This window comes from Netta rufina (genome assembly GCF_964035555.1).
Source record: "Netta rufina genome assembly, chromosome: 3".
Classification (NCBI taxonomy): Eukaryota; Metazoa; Chordata; class Aves; order Anseriformes; family Anatidae; genus Netta; species Netta rufina.
In genome coordinates, this window is record NC_140125.1 from 90,562,905 (window position 1) to 90,583,004 (window position 20,100).

Here is a 20,100-nt window from a genome sequence, read left to right on the forward strand (position 1 = left end):
TCTCTCTTGCCACTGGTACCGTAGGGATACTTTCCTGGAATCTGCCGAGCTTCTGCTATTGTACATAAGTGATTTACCCATGCATTTGTAGGGATATCCTCATACAGGGCTTAGGGATTTATTGATAGGGATATATCTGTAAGGGTATTTCATGGCTCAGGGATGTGTTCTCTAAATTAACTCTTTTGTGTCTAAACATGCAGCAGTCACCAGCCAAATATCAGCCTTACTTTTCTGCTGTTTTCTTCTGTGGTCTGCATTATTGTGTGTTAGATGCATTAATTCATGAGATCATGTGTGCTGTAGATTAAATCTTTGCATGAGAGCTGTGCCCACAGCTGCCTATAAGTGATACAAAAAGGAGGTTATAGGGGCATATGTTCACTAGGGCAGAATACAGCACTTTCAGCTTCCCATACCCCCAACCTAAAAAAAAATTAATTTTGTTGTTTGTGTTTAGAAGTGTTGGATGTATAATAAGGTTTTTTAGCTCTGTTCTTCTGTTGATATTTTGTATACCTGTAACAGGAGTAAGAATTATAACTGAATCAGACCAAAGTAATTGTCCACTCCAATAATGCAAGGTAATCTGCTAAACTATGCTTTTAATCCTCTCAATCTGAGCATGAATTTACAAAATCAGCAGTCCATACAAACAGGAGCTGACACACAAGGTTAATTATTAGTAACCCCGATTAAATACAGTGATTTTTCTGTTTATCACTTCAGAGACCATTACATTTGTACCTGTCATTACAAAATGCACTTATTTAGGAAAAATGAACATAGAACAAAAGCATGGAAAGAAAAACTTGTAGCCAATGCAAAATGGAGAATGAAAATGCATTATTGATAGTAAAGTTATGTGCAAAGCCCTAAGCAGTAATCTACTTCTCATCTCTAGTTCCCTGAAAGTTATAAAGAGTCCTGAATATTAACTATGTTTAGCCTCCTCCTGATGAAGACTACAAGCAGTGTATGGCTGGAAGGGCAAGCTGTTTTTCTTTGGAAACAGACAAAACATTACTTCTATGCAGAAAATTGGAACGACGAGGATTTTCTGCTCAGTAAAAACACAAGATTGGATTTTTGAACCTCAGTGAGCTCTGGTCCGAGTTGTGTTTGCATTTATTTTCAGTGCAGAATAAAGTGTATTTTCTCTTCCTTCTGCAGTAAGTACTAAGTCTATTTCAGCCTCTGCTCTGGCCTTGTATTTCCAGGAAAAAAATAAAATCTGCCAGTTAAATAATTCCACACCCCATCATTTTCAAACTTAGAAAACTATAAATTTTGGAAATAAGCTTTGAAAAGTCTTTATAATTGCTCTAAAGAGATTTTCTTGTGAATATGTTTCTATTTCTTTCAGGTTTTGAAATTTTCTCACAAACTTTAACATTTACTGATTTCTGATCAATTTTATTGCCAAACACTTTCGAAACCTGAGGATTTTATGGCTGCTGTTTAGGTGTTTTTCTTGTCTTTTTTCTTCATATTTCAGACTTTTTAGCATTCACTTCAGTTCCTTTCTTTCTCCTTTACCCTTTGTACACTTTCACTACTCCTAGTAGAAGACTCTGGCCGAAGTCAAGAGGGGCTGGGCTTCTTCCTCAGAATTGGAAGACATTTTGCAGGAAGAGCTTCGTTCCCTATCTGTATATCCCTATCTACACGGTAGCAACTACATTAGAGATCCACTTTATTTTCTCATGTTACTTACCTGTGTACTTCACTACTGGGGAAAGGCAGGTGGCTGGTAGTTGAGGGCCAGAGCTCTAGAGGAAAGGACCTGACATGAAGGTCTATGGTGGAATAACAAGGCTGACTGCTAAAGTAAACCACAGTCTGGTATCTGTACTAGGGAAAAATACGCCTACGTTTGTGCTATATTAAAATTTTACTTGACTATTCTGATTTAACTACTTGCAAAAGACAACTTATTGAGAGAAAATCTTCATTTCAATCAGTGTGTAGTTTTTTGAGGGGTTACACAATGGAGCACCATTAAACTATAATCAGTGACCCTGTTTGTGGGAGAAATCAAGTTTTCTGTACTGTTTACAAAATGCTGTAGCATCCTCTGCCACAAAACACGTTATTTCAGTGTTATTTTCATTATTAAACAACTGTTGGAATGTAATTGAAGTGTATTGTTAATAAAGAGCAGGTCAAAATTTTTTGCAAGTCTGTAAGCATTTACAATTTCACAGGGAAGATATTAAATCACTGAAAAACGGATAGCTAGACTTAATAAAAAATAGGCAAACTCATGTTGGGAGATTCTTATCTCACTTTCAAAAATACAGTTTTAGTCTGCCATTGCTTTTCCTTAGAAAACCTAATTGGCACATGAAAGGAAAAACTTTTAATTTTGTTTCTTTAGTTTAATATTCATCTGTTCAGCAAAACACAAAAGCAACTGGAGCGACATGGAGATTTTGTCTTTCATTTCTAAATCAAAAATATTCCCTCTTCCACTCTAATTGTTCTGTCAGTTAACTTTATGTTTCCTTCACATTACAGTAGCCAATCCAAGTAATTACCAAACTCATTTGTGATTTAAATTGTTCTCAGTCAGTTATCCTGGCAGGTGGCCCAAAGGAAGCAAATCTCAAACATCAGTGTGTCATTCCTAATCAGTGGAATTTAGCCATGCTCCCTCAGCTGCTTAGCTACTTTTTTTTTTTTTTTTTTTTTTTTTTTTTTTTTCATAATGGTTGAGATTTAGTAAGATTTTAATTTCTAATTTTTTTTTTTTTTTTTCAGAAAATACTGACATCCCCCTTTCTTCCCCCTCCCCATTTTTTGTTCCTTGTTTCTCTTCAACTATTTAACCTCTAAATTGCTACTGTTAAGAAAATATGTATCCCATCCTATGGTTTAGAAGTGAAGAGACTTTGGACCATTTAAATATGTTTAAATTAAGTTGAGCACAAAGTTGATGTATATGCAGACCAGCATATGTGTGTTGTTAAAGTATTTAGGATGTGATGCATGTTTTCCTAACATTAGCAATAGAGGTTGCATATGTAGCTGCATAAAATTTGGTACCTTGGCTTACTTTGAGAGGCTTTTGAGTATGAGTGACCCTGTATTCAGGTTCAGGCTGGCTGGGCTGACTTATTCTCTGGAGCTGCTTTTATCTCTGTTCATTTTGAAGAGGGAGCTTAGAACATAGCTTGCATTTGATTCTGAAATGTCAGATAACTTAAATGTAGATGAGAATACTATTTTCATCTTCTTAGATTTTTTTTTCAACTAAATCATTTTTTGATTATTAAAAGACATTTTCCTTTGTCTTACCTACCCTGAAATGTATCATCTTACCTTATCAATTATAACTAAAATCCATTTTTCTATGACATTCTTTTCAGATGACTCAAACCGAAACAATGGGTCATTTTCCAAGTTGTTTTTGGCATAGTGGTATTGGTACAGTGACAGGATGAAACGTCCTCACCTCTAATGTCCTTATATGATATATGTAGGTATTATTGGACACGTTTTGTATGTATAATTCAGAGGTGTTTCACAAATGGTGGGTCATAATTTACATTTAGGGTATAGCCAGAGGACATACTAGTTTATAGCAGAGCTGAAAGAACAATGCAGGCTTCCATCCTGTCAGATAAGCTGTGTTTCCAGTGACCTAAGCCTCTAGGTGTATGTGACCATGCTTCCTGACCTTCCACGGCTCTGCAGTGTGGTTCATACGGGGCAGTGCTTCCTCCTCTCAGTTGCACTGCATGGGCTGCCCAAACCTGAGTAGTATCTCCAAGCCTCGCCACTGTTGACCCCTGTCTTTACAAACTGCATGTTCAGATTCCTGTCTGCTACCTTACTTTCTAACCCTCCACCTCCAACAGCAGCTTCCATTGAATTTTGGACGTGTTATACCTCTGCTGTCAGCAGGTATCCAAATGCTGGCTTTTCATAAAGACCATATTCTTTAATAGGCAGTAACCTGGGTAAAAAACACCTTTATCATGAAGTTAGTGTACTGATGTGATATTCATTAGAAATTCACACATTTGTGAGATTGAAATTAGCTGGGGATATCCTCATTCTTATTACTGTTCTACTAACAGTGGCATCCTTAACAGGATCAGTTGCTCACAAGGAAATCAATAAACTAGCGAAAGGAACTGTTGTGCCTGTGTGCTCTGTGCCTGTGGGAACCCTACAAAAAATCAAATCCTCTGAATTTCAGTGGGAATGAAAACCATCCCAGACCACTGAAGGAAGGGCAACCAGAACTTGTAAACTGCGTTGTAATGTACGTGGCATTCGAAGGCTGAATCTAACAGAACTGTGAAAGAGACATTAAATCTGCTTTTAAATGTACCGAGGGGTCCCTTAAATGAAGGGAATGGGGAGAAAGTAGATTCTTCTGATGTGACTCTTGGCATATTTTAAATGTTTACATGAGGACACTTCAAGATGCCTTTTTTTTAATTCATTCTCTGGGAAGGGAACCTAAGGTAAATAGCTGAACATGAATGTTAACCCTGAGCCCTTTCAGTTAAATGTAGTAACTTGGAAGAAGCTTTGCAGTCTTAAATTATGCCATGGGCCAGTGGGATTCCTGGTTGTTCTTTGGGTTATGGTCTCTTACTCTCTGAAACAACACCTGCAGATCCTGCAGTGATGGCCCTTAATTTGAAGTGATCTCTCCTTACAGCCATAATGCCCATGTTTATAGGAAGCACCATGCTTCTGTGTTGTGGTCTTATATTCTTTTTTATATCACTTTTTTATATCAAAAGCATCAATGTTTGAAAAAGTGCCTACAAGGATTTTTTATATTTAAATAAAATGAAAGACTTTATTGAATTCTTTATGACCAGCAGAAACATTGATGTGCTTAAGACATTAATTATGAGTTTAACTCCACGGAAGGAACATTGCTTTTTTTTTTTTATAGCTGCATAGCATTTGGATGTGAATGGTATGACATATACAAGGAGACAAATTTTTAACACTGATTGTAAATTTAATCCTCCTCTTTCCTGCATCAGAAATGAAGTATTCTGGGTCAAAGATGTAGTACTGAATTATGTGATTAAAATACAGATTTACAAAAAGGCTAGTGCATCTTCTGGGTAGCAAAATAAAGGTGATCTGGGGGGCTTTTAAAATTTATTTTAGGTTTAGAACTTATACAAAGACCTTTAAAAGGATAATGACCTTAACACAATAGGATGTTTTGGAAGGAATGAATGGAAAAGTCTTTCTGTGTTTGGTTCTCTGATCTCTCCAGGATACCTAACTATTTCTGGAACTATAGGGCTCAGTCTTTCCAGGCTTGTATGAGAACTCATCACTGCATTTATGACCTGGTGTAAAAGGCATTTAAGTCAGCTCTTTCTTTTTATTGTTCAGTATGTCACAATATTTTCCTTATTACAAAGAAAATACTTATATTTGAACTTATTGATTGTGTACAGTACTAGAATGCTTAGATCTGCTTTTATCCAAAATTTTCTAAGCTATATATAGCAGGGTTTTACATTTAACATCCTAATAACTTTGATTCTTGATATTTTATGATCTTAAATGATGCATCATGCTTTTATAGCAAGTAGTGCACATGTGTTTAGACAACTGAATTAAGAAAAGTGTCTTGCACAACAGGCTTGTGTTGGGTCAGTGTTTGAATTTATCTGTACAGGTGAGAGTACAAAACTTATTAAGCTTTTCTTAATAGTTTGGTTGTAAAAGACAAAATCTTTTTGAGATAGGTACTTTATTTCAAGATTTGCTTAAACTCTTTGAAATTTTGACTCAGTGTCAGGTTTACCCAGAATGTGTTTTCAAATGGCTGCATTAAGAGATGAAGTTATAACACTAATGTGACTGATGATCTGAATGCATTAACATACCTGAAGTGAAGCTAAGAAGACAAAATCCAGTTAAGAGCATATTTATGCTTATCAAGGTTGAATGGGGATTTTAAAATGTCTCTCCTCCTGACAAAAGTCTTGACATATATAGACATGTATTTTTACCTAAATGAATTTGTTAAGCATGACTTCTGCATGCATTTTTCAAATTTGTCCATTGCAATGTGGGATAATGGGCTTTTAAATATTTTAAGATGCTTGTAAGTCATGCTTAATTGGGTCAAGTGGGAGTCTGGTTAATGAAACTAAGCATAAGCCTAAATCTAAGGGTTAGCCCATTGGGATTGTTGTAGTGAAATAACTGTATTCCTAATAGGTAACTTTCAGGTGCAGGACATGAAGGAGACTTTATTGTGAATAATCACTCATCAGAATTAAATGGTTGAGTCATTTAATGCTAATTAAATATTGTGTGTCATTGTGACCTAAAAATATTTAAATTTCTTGGCATTCTGGTATCTAACTCCTGTGATATTTTTACAGTAATAAACAGAAGTCTTGATTAAAGCCAACTGCTAAGTAATGTAATTCACTAAACATTAAGGAAATAATCATACTTTATTCCCGGTTCACAAGAAACGTTTCAGGAAATAACAGTGTTCTTCTATTTCCCATAAGGGCAGCAGAGGGGAGACAGGTCCTGCGGGCCCTCCAGGTTTACCAGGGAAACTGGTAAGCAGTTTATTTCCACATTCAGTGCTTATGTGTACTTTCAAGAGCTATGGTATCATCTGGAACTACACTTAGCCATTCATCTATGTAGGGAACTGAAAATAATGTTGAAATGAGAGATTGTTGAATTTCTTTTTCAGCCCTCTGTGACCGTACTAATATTAGTAAAAGTTGTTTTGAAGTTTCAGGAACTGTGTGACTTTTTCTTCTGCCTAAAAGAAACACTTCTGTGATGTGCAAAGCTGGGTTGCACACCCCTGTGTGGGCTGTGCGTGCATGGGGAACAGGAGCAGTGAAAGACTGGCTTTCTGCTAACAGCTACGTGAAACTAATGAATGGAGCAGATTATGAATGCCACCTTTTACTACTGCTCCAGCAGTATTTACACAGCAACAGTCAGAAGCATAGCTGGGGAGGTTTTGGCTGAAAGAGCCTGCTGTTACAGAGGAATGCACAAATCACAGGCTGCAAGATCTGAGGAAGTATTTTAAGGGAACCAGACTGCAGTCGAGGGACTGAAGAGTGGAAAACCCTGTAAGCCATTTCTCTTGTGCTTGTCAGCAATAAAATTATTGTAAGACACTGTTTAAAGGGATATATTTTGGATCGGCTCTATTTTGATCAGATAATCACCTTTCATCAAGTTGGGACTGCTCTAGAAATGAGATTCTTACCTATCTGCTTGTCAGGGTATGACCTGCAGCTGATCATTCTAAAACCGACTGGGTAAGTTTACATCTTTAACTTATTTTCACAGGGTCCCCAGGGTGATATTGGACTTCCTGGACTGCCAGGTCCTCCAGGCCTACCTGGTGGTAAGGGTGACAGGGTAAGAAATGCACTCATAAATACAGTCTGCACTTTGACATCAAGAATAAATGCAGCAATATGAGCATTGCTTGCAGTTTTTACATGCATTGATTTCTTGTGATTTCTTGTTTTGTATGTAGATCTGTTGGCTGCCATTTGGAGCCCATTAACTACTTGTAGCTCATAAAATATACAGGGAAAGTCACAACATTACTTCAGATTTTTAAATAAGGTTACTGTTGTTAATACATTTTTTTTTTTTTTTTTTTGAGTTTGAATCATTTAGGTACTTATCACATTGAAAATCATTGACCCAACCAGATCTGAAATTGTAAGTCAGGCTCTCTGGTCACTACAGAACTATGTGGAACATCAACCCAGTTCTGCACTAGATAGAGTGTCTTTAACAAACATCTTAGGATCTGCTATGGACATACACTGCTTTATGTAGGTATTGAGAAACCTATGTGTACATGCACACTTGCAGGATAGAAGTACCCCACCTAGGATTTTGTTAGGAGGGAAGAATTGGGCCATAGAGACCTCAGGTACCTGCAGAAGATATCCTGCTTTGCTGAATAGATGTCAGTGAAGACTTCATATACATATTTAAAAAAAAAAATAAAAAAATCCTTATCTTCTTTTGCTCACAGGAGGCTAGAGAGGGTGGAATTCACTCACCAAACTTCAGACATCTTTGTTACAGGAATTGTCAGTTCTGCATTGTGCTTCATCCTTCCTATTTCAAGCATTGCCTTCAGTATGAAATGAATTGCACTTTTGAAGTGTCTGTTGCTTTCCATTCACAATTGAGGAAGCATACGACTGTTAGACATGTGTATTGCTGCTCTAGATGTCTTTTCTTTGAACAGACGAATCCTGCCCCTGGCACCCTATACACCATATGGTGGCTGGATAGGGCTCACAGTTGCATTTGGCAGTTTTTAAAAGCTGCTCAGGTACTCAAAAACATGTTTGTAAGACAGCCTTTGTTGTCCTTGAAGTATTTCTTCATGTGGATTTTTTTTTAATGCTGAGATCAGAGACATGTTTCTAGTCAAATATAAGCATTGACATAAAGCAGTCTCTTCTTTTTAGATTGGTAACGATTCATAACTTACTCTTCCAGAGGGAGATCGAAGGCACCTAAGGAAGCAAATATGACATGAACATGACTAGTATCTGTTGCAGTGCTGACAATCTCCCTCCAAAGATGCCTATTTCTCTCAATTTATCATATAAAGCGGCTTGACCTGCAAGATAAGAACAGAATGTAGATGGTGTGAACAGCCCCATTCAGATTCTGGCTAGTCAGGAGGTTTCTGTTTGCCTAATGGGCAGATGATGATAGTTTTTGTTTGTATCCTCATGTTGGTTTCATGCCCAATGCATATAAAGTCCAAAAAACTCTCCCAGCAGTGATTTCATCCTATGATTGCTTTTTAGCTTCCCTGTTCTGACACAAGTATCAACTGAATCCACTCATATCCTGGATTCATTTTTTAATTCAGTCCCACAGAGACTGGAGTGATTTTTCTGGGTCAGGCTTAACATGGCTGCAGCTCTGCTAATGCATACAGCAAGTCAGAAGCCTGAAGAGCAGTCACATCATGCCACTCTGTCCTTTCTCTACACTGGTTTTCTCACAACCGCATCTGCCTCTGCCTATTATACTAAATTACACAGCTTCAGGCCAAGACCCAGACCTTGGCACTGGAGCATGGTCTGATACAGTTCTTGGGCATGGTTTCGAAGGGATTTTTACAAATAGATAAAGAGTAAGTTAAAAAAATAATAATATATATATTTATATATTAACATCTTACCCTGTTGTCTCCATTGAAATTTTGGAAGACAATGGAAAATGGATTTGGATTGTTTCCGTTGTGATTTTTTTATGCCTGCTGATACAAATATTACAGATCAAGTTTCACAAAAGCAAAAGGTTGTCCAGTTCCAACATTATCAGCAGTTTTGTTGCTCAGAAGAAAAGGAAGTGGTGAAAAACAACACAAAACTCACTGTGTTAGATTGGAAATCAAAGTCTTCTTGTTTGAGTAATTGGAAAACCTGAAGGCATGATTTTGAAAATACTTTAGACAAAATAGTTTGTGTTATTTGACAAAGCTTGAATGTTAAATAGGTCTGTGATTTCCACTGCTTAGCTTAGTGGATAATTTAGTATTGGCTCTTCATCCTCATCATAATGAGAACAAATCTGAATTCACAGTTTCTGTGCCTGTGTCTTATAGGAATTAAATAGATCTCTGAAATTAGAGAGAAAATACTGCATCTCTGTCTGTTTTAGAAAAAGAAAAAAACTTTTTATGTACAGCTATAGTAATTTAGAATGGGTATGTTTGTGCATTGACTGCAAAGAACATTTAAGGATGATGTGATTGTTTTTCTAACAAAATACAAATACTAGAATTTTCTTAATTGGTGCACTGTTCTACAAGTGAAATACTTCTACAATAGAAACAAATGACATGCTTGAAATGAATCAGGTCATAAATTTATTCTTCTTATGTTCCTGCCTGTCCAAAAAGGTACATTTAGACACTGTTACAGGATTCTAAGATAAAAGATAATAAAAAAAAGGGGGGGGGGGGGGAGAGGGAACAGAATAACAGTTTTAAGATACAGGTAAATTCAGCTTTCACTGTGATAAAAATTCTAGAGACAATGCTGCTAAAACCCCTGAGAATTAAACAGAAAGCAAGACAAGGTTGTGACTGAAATTGTGGATGTCTGGCAGTGCTTATCCCACAATACCAAGGCTAGTATGGCTCACAGCTATACAGAATACTTAATATGGCCAGAAAAAGTGATACACTTATTAGATTTTTACTTATAATTTCTAAGTGGTTTGCAGAGCAGAGTTGTAGCAACTTCAAGAGCATCTGCCATATAAAGGAGAGATCTGCTCCTGCTTGACAGGCAGCATGTGACACATTCCGGTGTGTTATATATTCCACATTATTACTTCCCTTCAGCCTGTCACCTTAATTATCCAGGGAGATTAAAGTGCTTTCGCTGTCATTCTTAAAAATGTACAGCTTTAAAGGTCTACTGCATTAATGCTAGATAGTTGGGAAGACTGAAGATGATTTAGTATACTTTTGTGAGGTAGGAAAAAAAGTTAAGGGGGTTCAATTCATACTAGCAAAGTGGCATGAGGAATTTATTTCCAAGGAATCATCACTGTTTTCCACAGTGCTGTAGTCCTCAAATCCTGTTATCTTTCCCAGTAGATATTACTGCTGAGCAAAGAGGACAGATCTAATTTTCCCCCTTAAATTAATATGATTTATGAATACACTAGAAAGCTCCTATTGTGTTACTCGTGGTATAGCATATGACACAAAATCGACTGTTCTGTATGCATTCAAGAAAAGGAATTAAGAAATGGTAAAGGGAGACAAATGTTGCTCTGAACAGACCATGACTCATTTACATCTACTGTACAGAGTGGAAGAAAACTATTTAAATTTCTGCAGTTTCAAATTCTAAAAGATTTTTTGTATCTTTAATCTTTCAGGGTTCAGTGGGTGAACCAGGACCTAAAGGTGAACAAGTAAGTGATGTTATAGATCGTGGTAATTTAAATTTACACTACCAAATGCTGCACTGCATCACATTGACCAAATCTGAGGGCTCACAATGTTTTTTTTCTTTCTTTTTTTTTTTTTTTTTTTTTAATATAGGGTGCACCTGGACCAGAAGGAGATGGAGGAGAAAAGGGTGACTTAGTAAGACGTTATTCTTTCTTCACCAGATCTAATATTTTGTTGCTGTTAATTAAGACTTCAAAGTGTGGTTTGATCACTGAAATACAATTTCAGTTGTGTACTAACTGGACATACTGCAAAGCATAGCAGTTCTATTAGCCTGGTCATATAGTCCAGCTTTTGGAAAGCATTTTGAAATATACATGTTCTTTTGTGCGTATAACATAGTATGTTGAGGCGTGTGTGTATATATATATATATATATGCATACACACACACCTATTTATGTATATATACATATGTGCATATATAAAAATTGTTGGTGTTTGAGGCAGTGAGGATGAGGAGATAATTTAATTCAGGTGAAGCAGGAGCACAGATAAGTAACCTTAATAACTCAGACTTGATTGAAATGTATTGTATAGTATCTTTTGGAAATAAGATGCAACAACTCTCTGTTAGAAGGAGAATGGTCTCGGAGGAGGCCTTGACACTGAGATGTTGCTGGAGAGCACAGAAGTGTGGCATGATGTGAATTTAATGGATAATGCCTGTGGCATGTGCCCTTGGGTAAAGAGGATTTGTTTTTGTACAGAAAGAGAAAAGCATGAGTGCAGTGGGGCTCCTACAGTGGGGCTCCCTATCCAGCAAAGCCAGAACTTGATCTTTCAAAAGGAAGTAAACTGCTCCCTACTTAAAATCAGTATGCTGCCAGGTGGTATGCTGTTAAGAAGTGCTTTTTTTTTTCCCTACCCTCTACAATTCTGAAAAGGTTTTGTAGCTAAGTAACAGCCCTGGTGAGCTAAATGTCCACTGATAAAGCTGTATTACCAGTACACAGGATTCCAAGGAAGCAACACCAGAAGTTCTTTAAATGTGCTGTCAGCCTGTTTTTAAGCTGGTAACAGTTGTTACTTCTATTTCATTTATAAAATATTCATTAATAGTGGCCTTTCTGGCCTTTAGAAACCACTTATTTCATCAATGCCATTTAGGAGAAATGGGAGAATATAATTTTCTAAAATCTCTCCAAGTGTAGTATGATAAAACCAAAGAAGATGAGTCAATGTTTCACAGGCAGTTACAAGATTTTGAACCCAATCTGCTTTTTGGTTTGTTTGTTTGTTTTTCCCCACAATTTAGAGGAAAAACCAAAAACTTCTGAATAGTGACTGCTATTCTCAGTCAAGCCATAGGGGGGGATCTTGGGGTTGCTGGAAGCCAGAGGTTATGTTTCTGGGAAAAGGAATTTCTAGGGGTTTGGTTTTCTTATAGCATGGTGGGTAGACCACTGGTTTCTGTTAATGTTTTATTAGGGCTAACAGAACACTGTAAAATAGCCATGAATCTGACAAATAAGCAGTACAAAGCCAGCTGTAAGAAAAATGCTTTCTTGTTTGTGCCTTACAGAAAGAAATCTTACAGAAAAATCTGAAATTCAAGGTTTTTTTTTTTGTTTGTTTGTTTGTTTGTTTGTTTTTGTTTGTTTTTTGTTTTTTTAATGAGTTGTAATTCATTGAAGTGCAATTTTGCACATACCAGCAAGTGCCTTGGATGCTATAAGCGTGAACTTTTTCTTATACAGGAGAAATGTGTCAAGTTTACTGCATTTGTAATGATGATGGCAATAGATACTCTCTTCTAATATAATGTGTCTTGTTTTTTGTTTAGGGTGATATGGGATTACCAGGTGCAAAGGGATCTGTAAGTATAACAAACTGCACTGTTACAGAAATACTGGTAGATCAGATAGATGGTTTTCTGATTAAGGAATAAGAATACAAATAGTGAGACGAGTTCTTTACAAATAATAGTGACATCAAATGAGCTCCAACAGCATTTCTTCCTTCTAAATTCTGAACACAGTTTGTATTAAAATGAATTAGCTTTGGAAAGGAATTCACATCCTGAATGTTAAAGAGAACCAGCACTGAACTGCAGTTTTCTGGCCACTTTTTATTATTATTATTTTTTGAGGAAATGAATGCACTCTTTATGCAGTAGAGGTGCAGAAGGAGGCCCGCTGCAATGGCTGCATGCGGTGTGTAATCTTCATACTGTGAAAAGGTGGCAGTAGGACTATACTGCCTGTGAAAGTATTTCTAGCCCAGATTAGTTGTTTTTTTTTTTTTTTTTTTCTTTTTTCTTTTTTGAATAAAGAAACAGTAGCTTTGATGTGGAAGATGAGTAGAAGCTTGTATGTCTCATAAGAGGAAGAACTTGAGAGCCGAATGCATTCTTTTATTTCAGCATCACTGAGGAGTGGGATTATCGCAGGAGCTGACAGTTTGGGCCATACTAGTAACATATCAACAACTCTGCCTCCAGGGAACTGAGATTGAACGTAACAAAATGAGCTGTGCTTGTGTTCTAAGGGGCCACTGCGCCTTTGGGACTAAGCAAATGCAAACTAGGCATTTATTGCTAAATGAGATATTACAGGAAGGACATGAGGAAGAGAAGCAGCAGAGGAGAAATCTGTAGCTCTTTGCACCAATTTTTTAAAATCTCTTCACCTGATGAGACCCTGGAGTGCTTGTCATCCCAGTGAGTAGGGGGATGAATAAACCATCAGGGAACCTGATTACTTGCCAGGCTGGGCAAGAAAGAAATGATGGCTTCCTTGTTGTGTAGCTCACAGGGGGAATTTTGCTCTGATTATTTTATTCTGTGAGTGTGTTCTCTGGGTCTTATGTCAGAGCCAGCAATTAGCTGTCGGGAATGCAGTGGAAATGGAACTGAAATGGCTCCATCTTGTGGATTTAACTGATATTTAACTGATAATCACGCGGAGGAGTTGACCATGTTTTTGAGGACCTGCTTCAGTGGGGTAATTTTGCCGAGAGATTTGAGAAGCTGTAAATATGTAGGGATTTTTTTTTTTTGTCCTTTTTTTTTTTTTGGTGCTTGTTTTTGGTTTTGTCTTCATTACTATTGATTAATGGTAGTAGAGTAACTTGTATTGGAAGTAACTTGGAGGCTTAGGTCTCACTCTGCATGCTATTTAATCCCTTAGAAAATTTCCTGGCACAGAAGGTATGGCTTTATTTACTAGGATGTACTTCAGTGGCAATATTGATGTAGCCCCGCCATTTCCCAGGGGCCAGGATGCTTATACCAGTAAAATAGCTCTTTATACCCCATCCCTGAGTGCAGTAAGCTGGCAATGCCTCTGTTCTAGCACTGTGCCAACATCACCTTCTGTGAGCACGTTCCCTCCCCAGTGCCAGCAAAATCAAGCGTCGGACCTGGAAGCTGTGTGCTGAGAGCTCTGGCTCTGATACCTAAACAAAGCCAAAGTGTCCACTCCTGAACTCAGCCTGGGGCTGGGTGATACAAGCTCATACTGTGGTCTCTGACAGAGGGTATGAAAGGCATTTGGAGCAAGCAGGGAGCTGGAAATTTTGTAACTTGAGGAGGACTTAATGGCCAGGGAAGTCGTATGTGACATACATGAGGGCAGAAGTACAAACTGAGAGACCGTTCCTTGACAAAAACAGTGTCTTCTGTGTGCTATGATGGATGATGATTCTGTCTCTTTTGGCAGAATATCTTATTTTCCCACTCTTCCCCTTGAAATGAGGGGAGACTTTTATAAACCACACAGCCACTGACCCCAGAAGCTTATCTGAAAAGGTGCCGCATAACAGCTCTGCAGCCCCGTGGCTGTTACTTTGAACTTGTGATTAGCTCTTGTCCTGATTTTGATATGTCAGGATAAGTCCAATGCCAGCATGGCGGTTTTTTGAAATTCCTCTGTCATTGCCAGGTTGGTAATCCTGGAGACCCAGGTTCCCGGGGGCCTGAGGGAAGTCGAGGACTGCCTGGCATGGAAGGACCACGAGGTGCTCCTGGACCACGAGGCCTGCAGGGAGAACAGGGTGCCCCAGGGCTGCCTGGCAGCCAAGGTCCAGCTGTAAGTACTGTCCTCCCCTAATTGATATCCCTTTGAACAATTAGCTGGCACTTGCACCACTCCTTTTCTTGCGTCAGGAGATACATATGCATGGGAAACCCAAGTGCTACATTAGAGTACTTGAAATACACCATACCTTGCAACAGACCCATCTGTACACCAGAGAAATCTTAGGGCTGGACAATTGGGTCCTTTGGTCCTCAGCTTTCAGTTTACTTCCATTTTCTTGTGCCCACCAGTCTCCTGTGGTATGCATGTAGTGTGTTTGATACATGGGTGCACCACGTACACACAGGATCTACCTATCTTGCCGGTCAAAGTGACTTCAGCTGGCACAGTTGTAATTGCAGGGGCTGGGACACCTTTTGTTGAACAGCCAGCATTTTCCGCATCAGGCACCCTTATAAAATGCTCTGTGGTATCAACTGGTTTTTAAATTACTATTTTTCAATCCTAGGGAAAAGAACCGACGGATCAGCACATTAAGCAGGTCTGCATGAGAGTCATGCAAGGTAAAGATGCTGAAAAGTGTTTGATGTTTCTTGTGCATTTAAGTTACGATACTCAACTGCTGGGGAATCAGGCAAGATTTTCCCAGCCTTAAGCACAGTAAATGGCATGCTCTTAGCAAGGCATGCTGTAGAAAGTCTTTCCACACGCTAATGTAGACACAATACGAGAAACTGAAGTCCTTTTTTTACATACCCTGTGCAGCTCATTGCACTACTTGTTGATTCCACGCTATTTATGTAGTAACCAGGCCATAGACCAGAGTGTTTTTATAAAATACAAAAATTTTGTATACAAATCACTTACTGTGTTTATATATATAAAGTACACAGTGTCACTGAAAGCTTGTTTTGCCTTTTGTGCTTATACACTGTTAGATGACAGCAAACAGACTACGGCAAAATAGGTTAAAAAAGAATGGAGGGAGTGCACAGAGAACCTTTCTACAGCTAACTTACCATAAAATGAAAATAATAGGCAGATGTTCAAAACCTTAATTATATTTTCTCAGTTCTTCTCTGTGCATGCAGAAAGCTGGAGCTTTTCTAATACAGTCGGGTGCATACTGAGTTTAATAATTTATGCTGTCCTGTAAGCACAAAAGAAATATTTCAATACTTGCTATTGAAGCTGACCTTTGGGATATTATGACTTTGTAATGCTAAGAGTTTACCATAATGAAATTGCTGCTCATGATTTAATCTAAAAAATCTCAGTACAAGTCACTATTCTTGATACCATGGGGATATTTTTAAAAAAACTTTCAGATAAAGCTGTCTTAGGGTGAGATGATTTTCACATGCCTATAAGTAGGGTAAAGGGTTTTTCAGAGTGGTTTCCTGAAAGTCTAATTTTAAGGAGTGAAATTAGATACAATTCTTGATTATATTCATAACAATCACAATTAGCAGTGAAGAGAAGGGTATGAGAAAAATCCAGACTATTTTCATTGCATCCCTCTAGAGAGCCTCTGTAATTGTCAACGTGATCATGTTAAAAAAATAAAATCCAATAGGGTCCCTGGTGCCTTTTCACCATAACAACAATCATAATTGAAGTCCAGCTCCTCAGGAGGCTTAGTCTGCAGATTTCTGTACCCAGTCTTCCTCATTTATCTGCCGGACACAGTTGTGTTATATTTCAAATCCTGCTCTCCCTGTCATCTTAACCATTTCTGGACTGTGGACACAAAAATAGCTATTTTTGCCAAGTTGTGCAGACTTTACAGCAAATCTCATGTGGAGTTGTGTATGGCTATATCCAATGAAAGTTATTTCCAAGGCGTGATGGAAAGATGGCTTTGAAATCAAATAGGATCGTTAAGGAAGGAGACGGCTCTGCTCATGCTGTTACAGCAGTAGACTGAAAGGGGGAGGGGGAGAAAGGAATGTAGCTGGGTCAGACCATTCCAAGGAATGACAAGTTGATCTTATGCCTAATGAAGAGCAAAGCTCCTGTTGATTCACCTTAAGAAAAGATCAACATTAAATGTTCAATTCTTTACCAAAGTTGAGTTCATGACCACCAATCCGAGATGTGTCTTTCCTCTGAAAAATAAGGCCTGCAACTAAGTTGCAGGCTCACTGCCTGTGGTCTTTTTAATTCCTTTTTGCAAAGATGAATCTTCGTAAGTATTAACAAGTAGTAACAAAGAGAGAGATTTGCTCTTTTAAGAGGCAGCAATTACATGAGTAAGTTTTCTTAAAGGTGGATGAAAATTAAATGACAAAGAAAATTGTGAGGGCACTCGTAAGTAAACTGTATACATTTAAGTCATTTCAGCCTGCAAACATTACATGTTTAAGATGTAGGCTTCAGAGTGACCAGCTACACAGTTTGCCACTGATGAAACTAAGATAATATGTTATACGTAAAGATTTTGCAAATAGCATTTTACATAAGGGAAGTGCTGCATGGTAATCTGTCTGTTTCCATAGCAGAAGATAGACAACCTTCTTTGGTGACCTCTAATGCTTGTGAATCTCTCCATTCAAGCCCCGCGTGCTGCTTAACTTTGTCCTTCTGTTCGTTGCAGAACAACTCGCCCAGCTGGCCGCCAGCCTCAGGAGGCCAGAATTTGGCGCTCCAGGTCTTCCAGGCCGACCTGGGCCACCCGGTGCTCCAGGGCCTCCTGGGGAAAACGGCTTCCCAGGACAGCTTGGCCCCCGTGGCTTGCCTGGCCTTAAAGGTCCCCCTGGTGAGATCGGTCGTAAAGGTCCAAAAGGTAAGAAATTCTGTAGCTGGCTTTCAGTGGTTGGCTGGAAATGCTCTCCTTGTACTTGGGGTCACATTACATAATTGAAATTTGGCTTTCTCACATATTAACTGCATTAAAATTAGACTTGGCTTTCTGAGTTTTCCATGTTGTGTAACAAACAATTCTCAATGCCAGAGGCAGCCTACGTTTAAATCTCCTTTTTATTTACTATCAACAGCTGAACAACAACAAAATCAAAGCTCTTCTGGCCAAGCTATAGAATTTACAGTTGTTGTTCATGATATTAGGTTGTCTGAGGCACAGAGAGATGATAAGCATGTCAATCCTCTGAGCGAGGGATTTCAACATCTTATTTTTCAGTCAGTTGAACCCAGAGAGTGATGTTTTTTTTTCCCCGTTGGATTACAGGTTGTTAATAAACAATATGCAGGTGTGAATGTCAAGCAGATCCTGCATTAGATATCTAACCTGTTTCCTGACTCTGCTCCTTCAGTTGCCCCAGTGATTAAAGGGCACATTGGCTGGCCTCAGCAAAACTTGTTTATAGATGTTTCTTGTCATCATATCACTAATACACTATGAGAAAGGACAGACATCTGCCTTGAGCTAGACGTAAGCAGCTGAATCAGTTTCCTAATATTAACAGTCTGTCTCATGGACTCCTGAGGTTTGTGTTTTTCACATGCTAAAAAGTTCCAGCAGGGATTTTCTCTTTACCCTACGCAGTCCAGTTGTGAACCTCACTTCTGCATGAATTACAGTCTCAAAAGCTAACATAAACAGTCAGGTTCATTCACTAATCCCTAGTCTAAATCCATCTAGTTTCTCACATTACAAGTGGCTGATAAAACTCTGCCTCGTATTTGGGTATAATACTCAAGCCATTCTTATATTTAACATCATTGCACCTTATGCCACAATCTATTGATTCTTTGGAAAGGACAAATCTGTAAGAAAATTGAGTTACCTTACGCTTCACAAAAAAAAATGTTGATCTAAGTTAATCTCTTTTGTTCCCATCTGAGAGGGTTTATATGCCTTCAAAGGATTATGCAGGGGAATTTTCTGCAAAGTCTTTTGTGCACCATGTATGTATTACTGTTTGTATTCAGCAGTGGTTTCAATTTGTTTTCTTGAAGGAAGGTTTTATTTTAAAAATTGTATTTCAACACAAAGCCAGTCTGTTGCCAGATTAGAGTGTTTACTTTTGTCTCAAGTTCTATTTGAAAGTAAAATTGGAAAAAAACTTTGAGAGAAGGAATAGAATACAAAGAAAGCAAACCCTAACTACATTGTTGCTGTAGTTCTGTTACTGTTTGATTTAATGTGGTGTCACCTGTATTCACAGAAGCAATTAAAATGGAGATACAAAGGTGGGCTGATGTGATGAACTTGAGTCAGCACACAGCAGGCTGCACTGTCATAATGTTAAAAAAATAATAATCTGCACAGCACATGAAAAAACAAACTCAAAATTAGCAAAATGCTTTTTCATACCATAGTTGGTGTTCAAATTCCAGGTTACCTAATGGTAAGCCTTGAAACAAATTTGCAGATACCAAAGAAGTGGTGCACACGCACGTGCGTGTGCTATCATGATGGTGCTTTACGACACAAACCAGGTATTGCCTAGGATGTCAAACACCTGCCAACTACTGTTGTGAGAAGACATCATCACCTTGCACTGAGGGCTGGGCTGCTTGGCTGACTTCACTTTCTCCTCTAAGTGAGGTTTTTGCCATGTTCACCTGGAGGCTGTCTCAGCATAGGAGTGGCACCAGGGGGAGGCTCCCAGTGCTTTCTTCAGCCTTGTGGGCACCAATATATTGCCCAGCTTCTGTGGCCACCTGCTGTATAGGTAGTGGAGGCTATTTGGTACCCCCTTGTCCAGGCCATTTCGTGGAAGTGCCAGGGTAAGATGAGTGACATTGGTGGGGTCTTCAGGAGCTTCAGTGCAGTCAAATAATTAGACTAAGAACTAAAGTAGTTGTTTTAAATGGCATCCACGTTGATACCTCGTGAAAGACACCCCTAAAAGACTTTGATTATATTATTTATGAGGTTCTCAATAGCTGCATGTTTCATGGTACGTGGCAGGAAACATGAAAAAGATCTCCATGCACCCACCAAAGAAAAGCCTGTGTAATAGCGGCCGGCACACGAGAACAAAGTAATTTGTCTTATTTTTGTGACCATATGCCTTGGATGTCGACAGTATGCTGTAATCTGTGCAAGTAAGCTTCTATTTTCTTCTGTGCAATAGCTGTCTCAAGTACTAGCACTGGAGAATTTTTACTTACTAGCTGAATTCACATGGTCTTTCAAAAGCCCTCTGTCAGTAAC

At 38.4% G+C, this 20,100-nt stretch overlaps 1 protein-coding gene across 1 annotated transcript in view; it reads left to right on the top strand.

Annotated features, from left to right (window-relative positions):
* The window catches only part of COL9A1 (collagen type IX alpha 1 chain), a gene marked incomplete at both ends in the record, with an annotated part of 64,553 nt that overhangs the window by 42,709 nt on the left and 1,744 nt on the right, over positions 1 to 20,100 (top strand). Inside the window, 8 exons of the mRNA XM_084284332.1 lie at positions 6,519 to 6,572; positions 7,330 to 7,401; positions 10,924 to 10,959; positions 11,090 to 11,134; positions 12,785 to 12,817; positions 14,883 to 15,029; positions 15,487 to 15,541; positions 17,575 to 17,763. Of these exons, the coding sequence (XP_084140458.1) occupies positions 6,519 to 6,572; positions 7,330 to 7,401; positions 10,924 to 10,959; positions 11,090 to 11,134; positions 12,785 to 12,817; positions 14,883 to 15,029; positions 15,487 to 15,541; positions 17,575 to 17,763 (631 nt within the window). The remainder of the gene's footprint in view (positions 1 to 6,518; positions 6,573 to 7,329; positions 7,402 to 10,923; positions 10,960 to 11,089; positions 11,135 to 12,784; positions 12,818 to 14,882; positions 15,030 to 15,486; positions 15,542 to 17,574; positions 17,764 to 20,100) is intronic.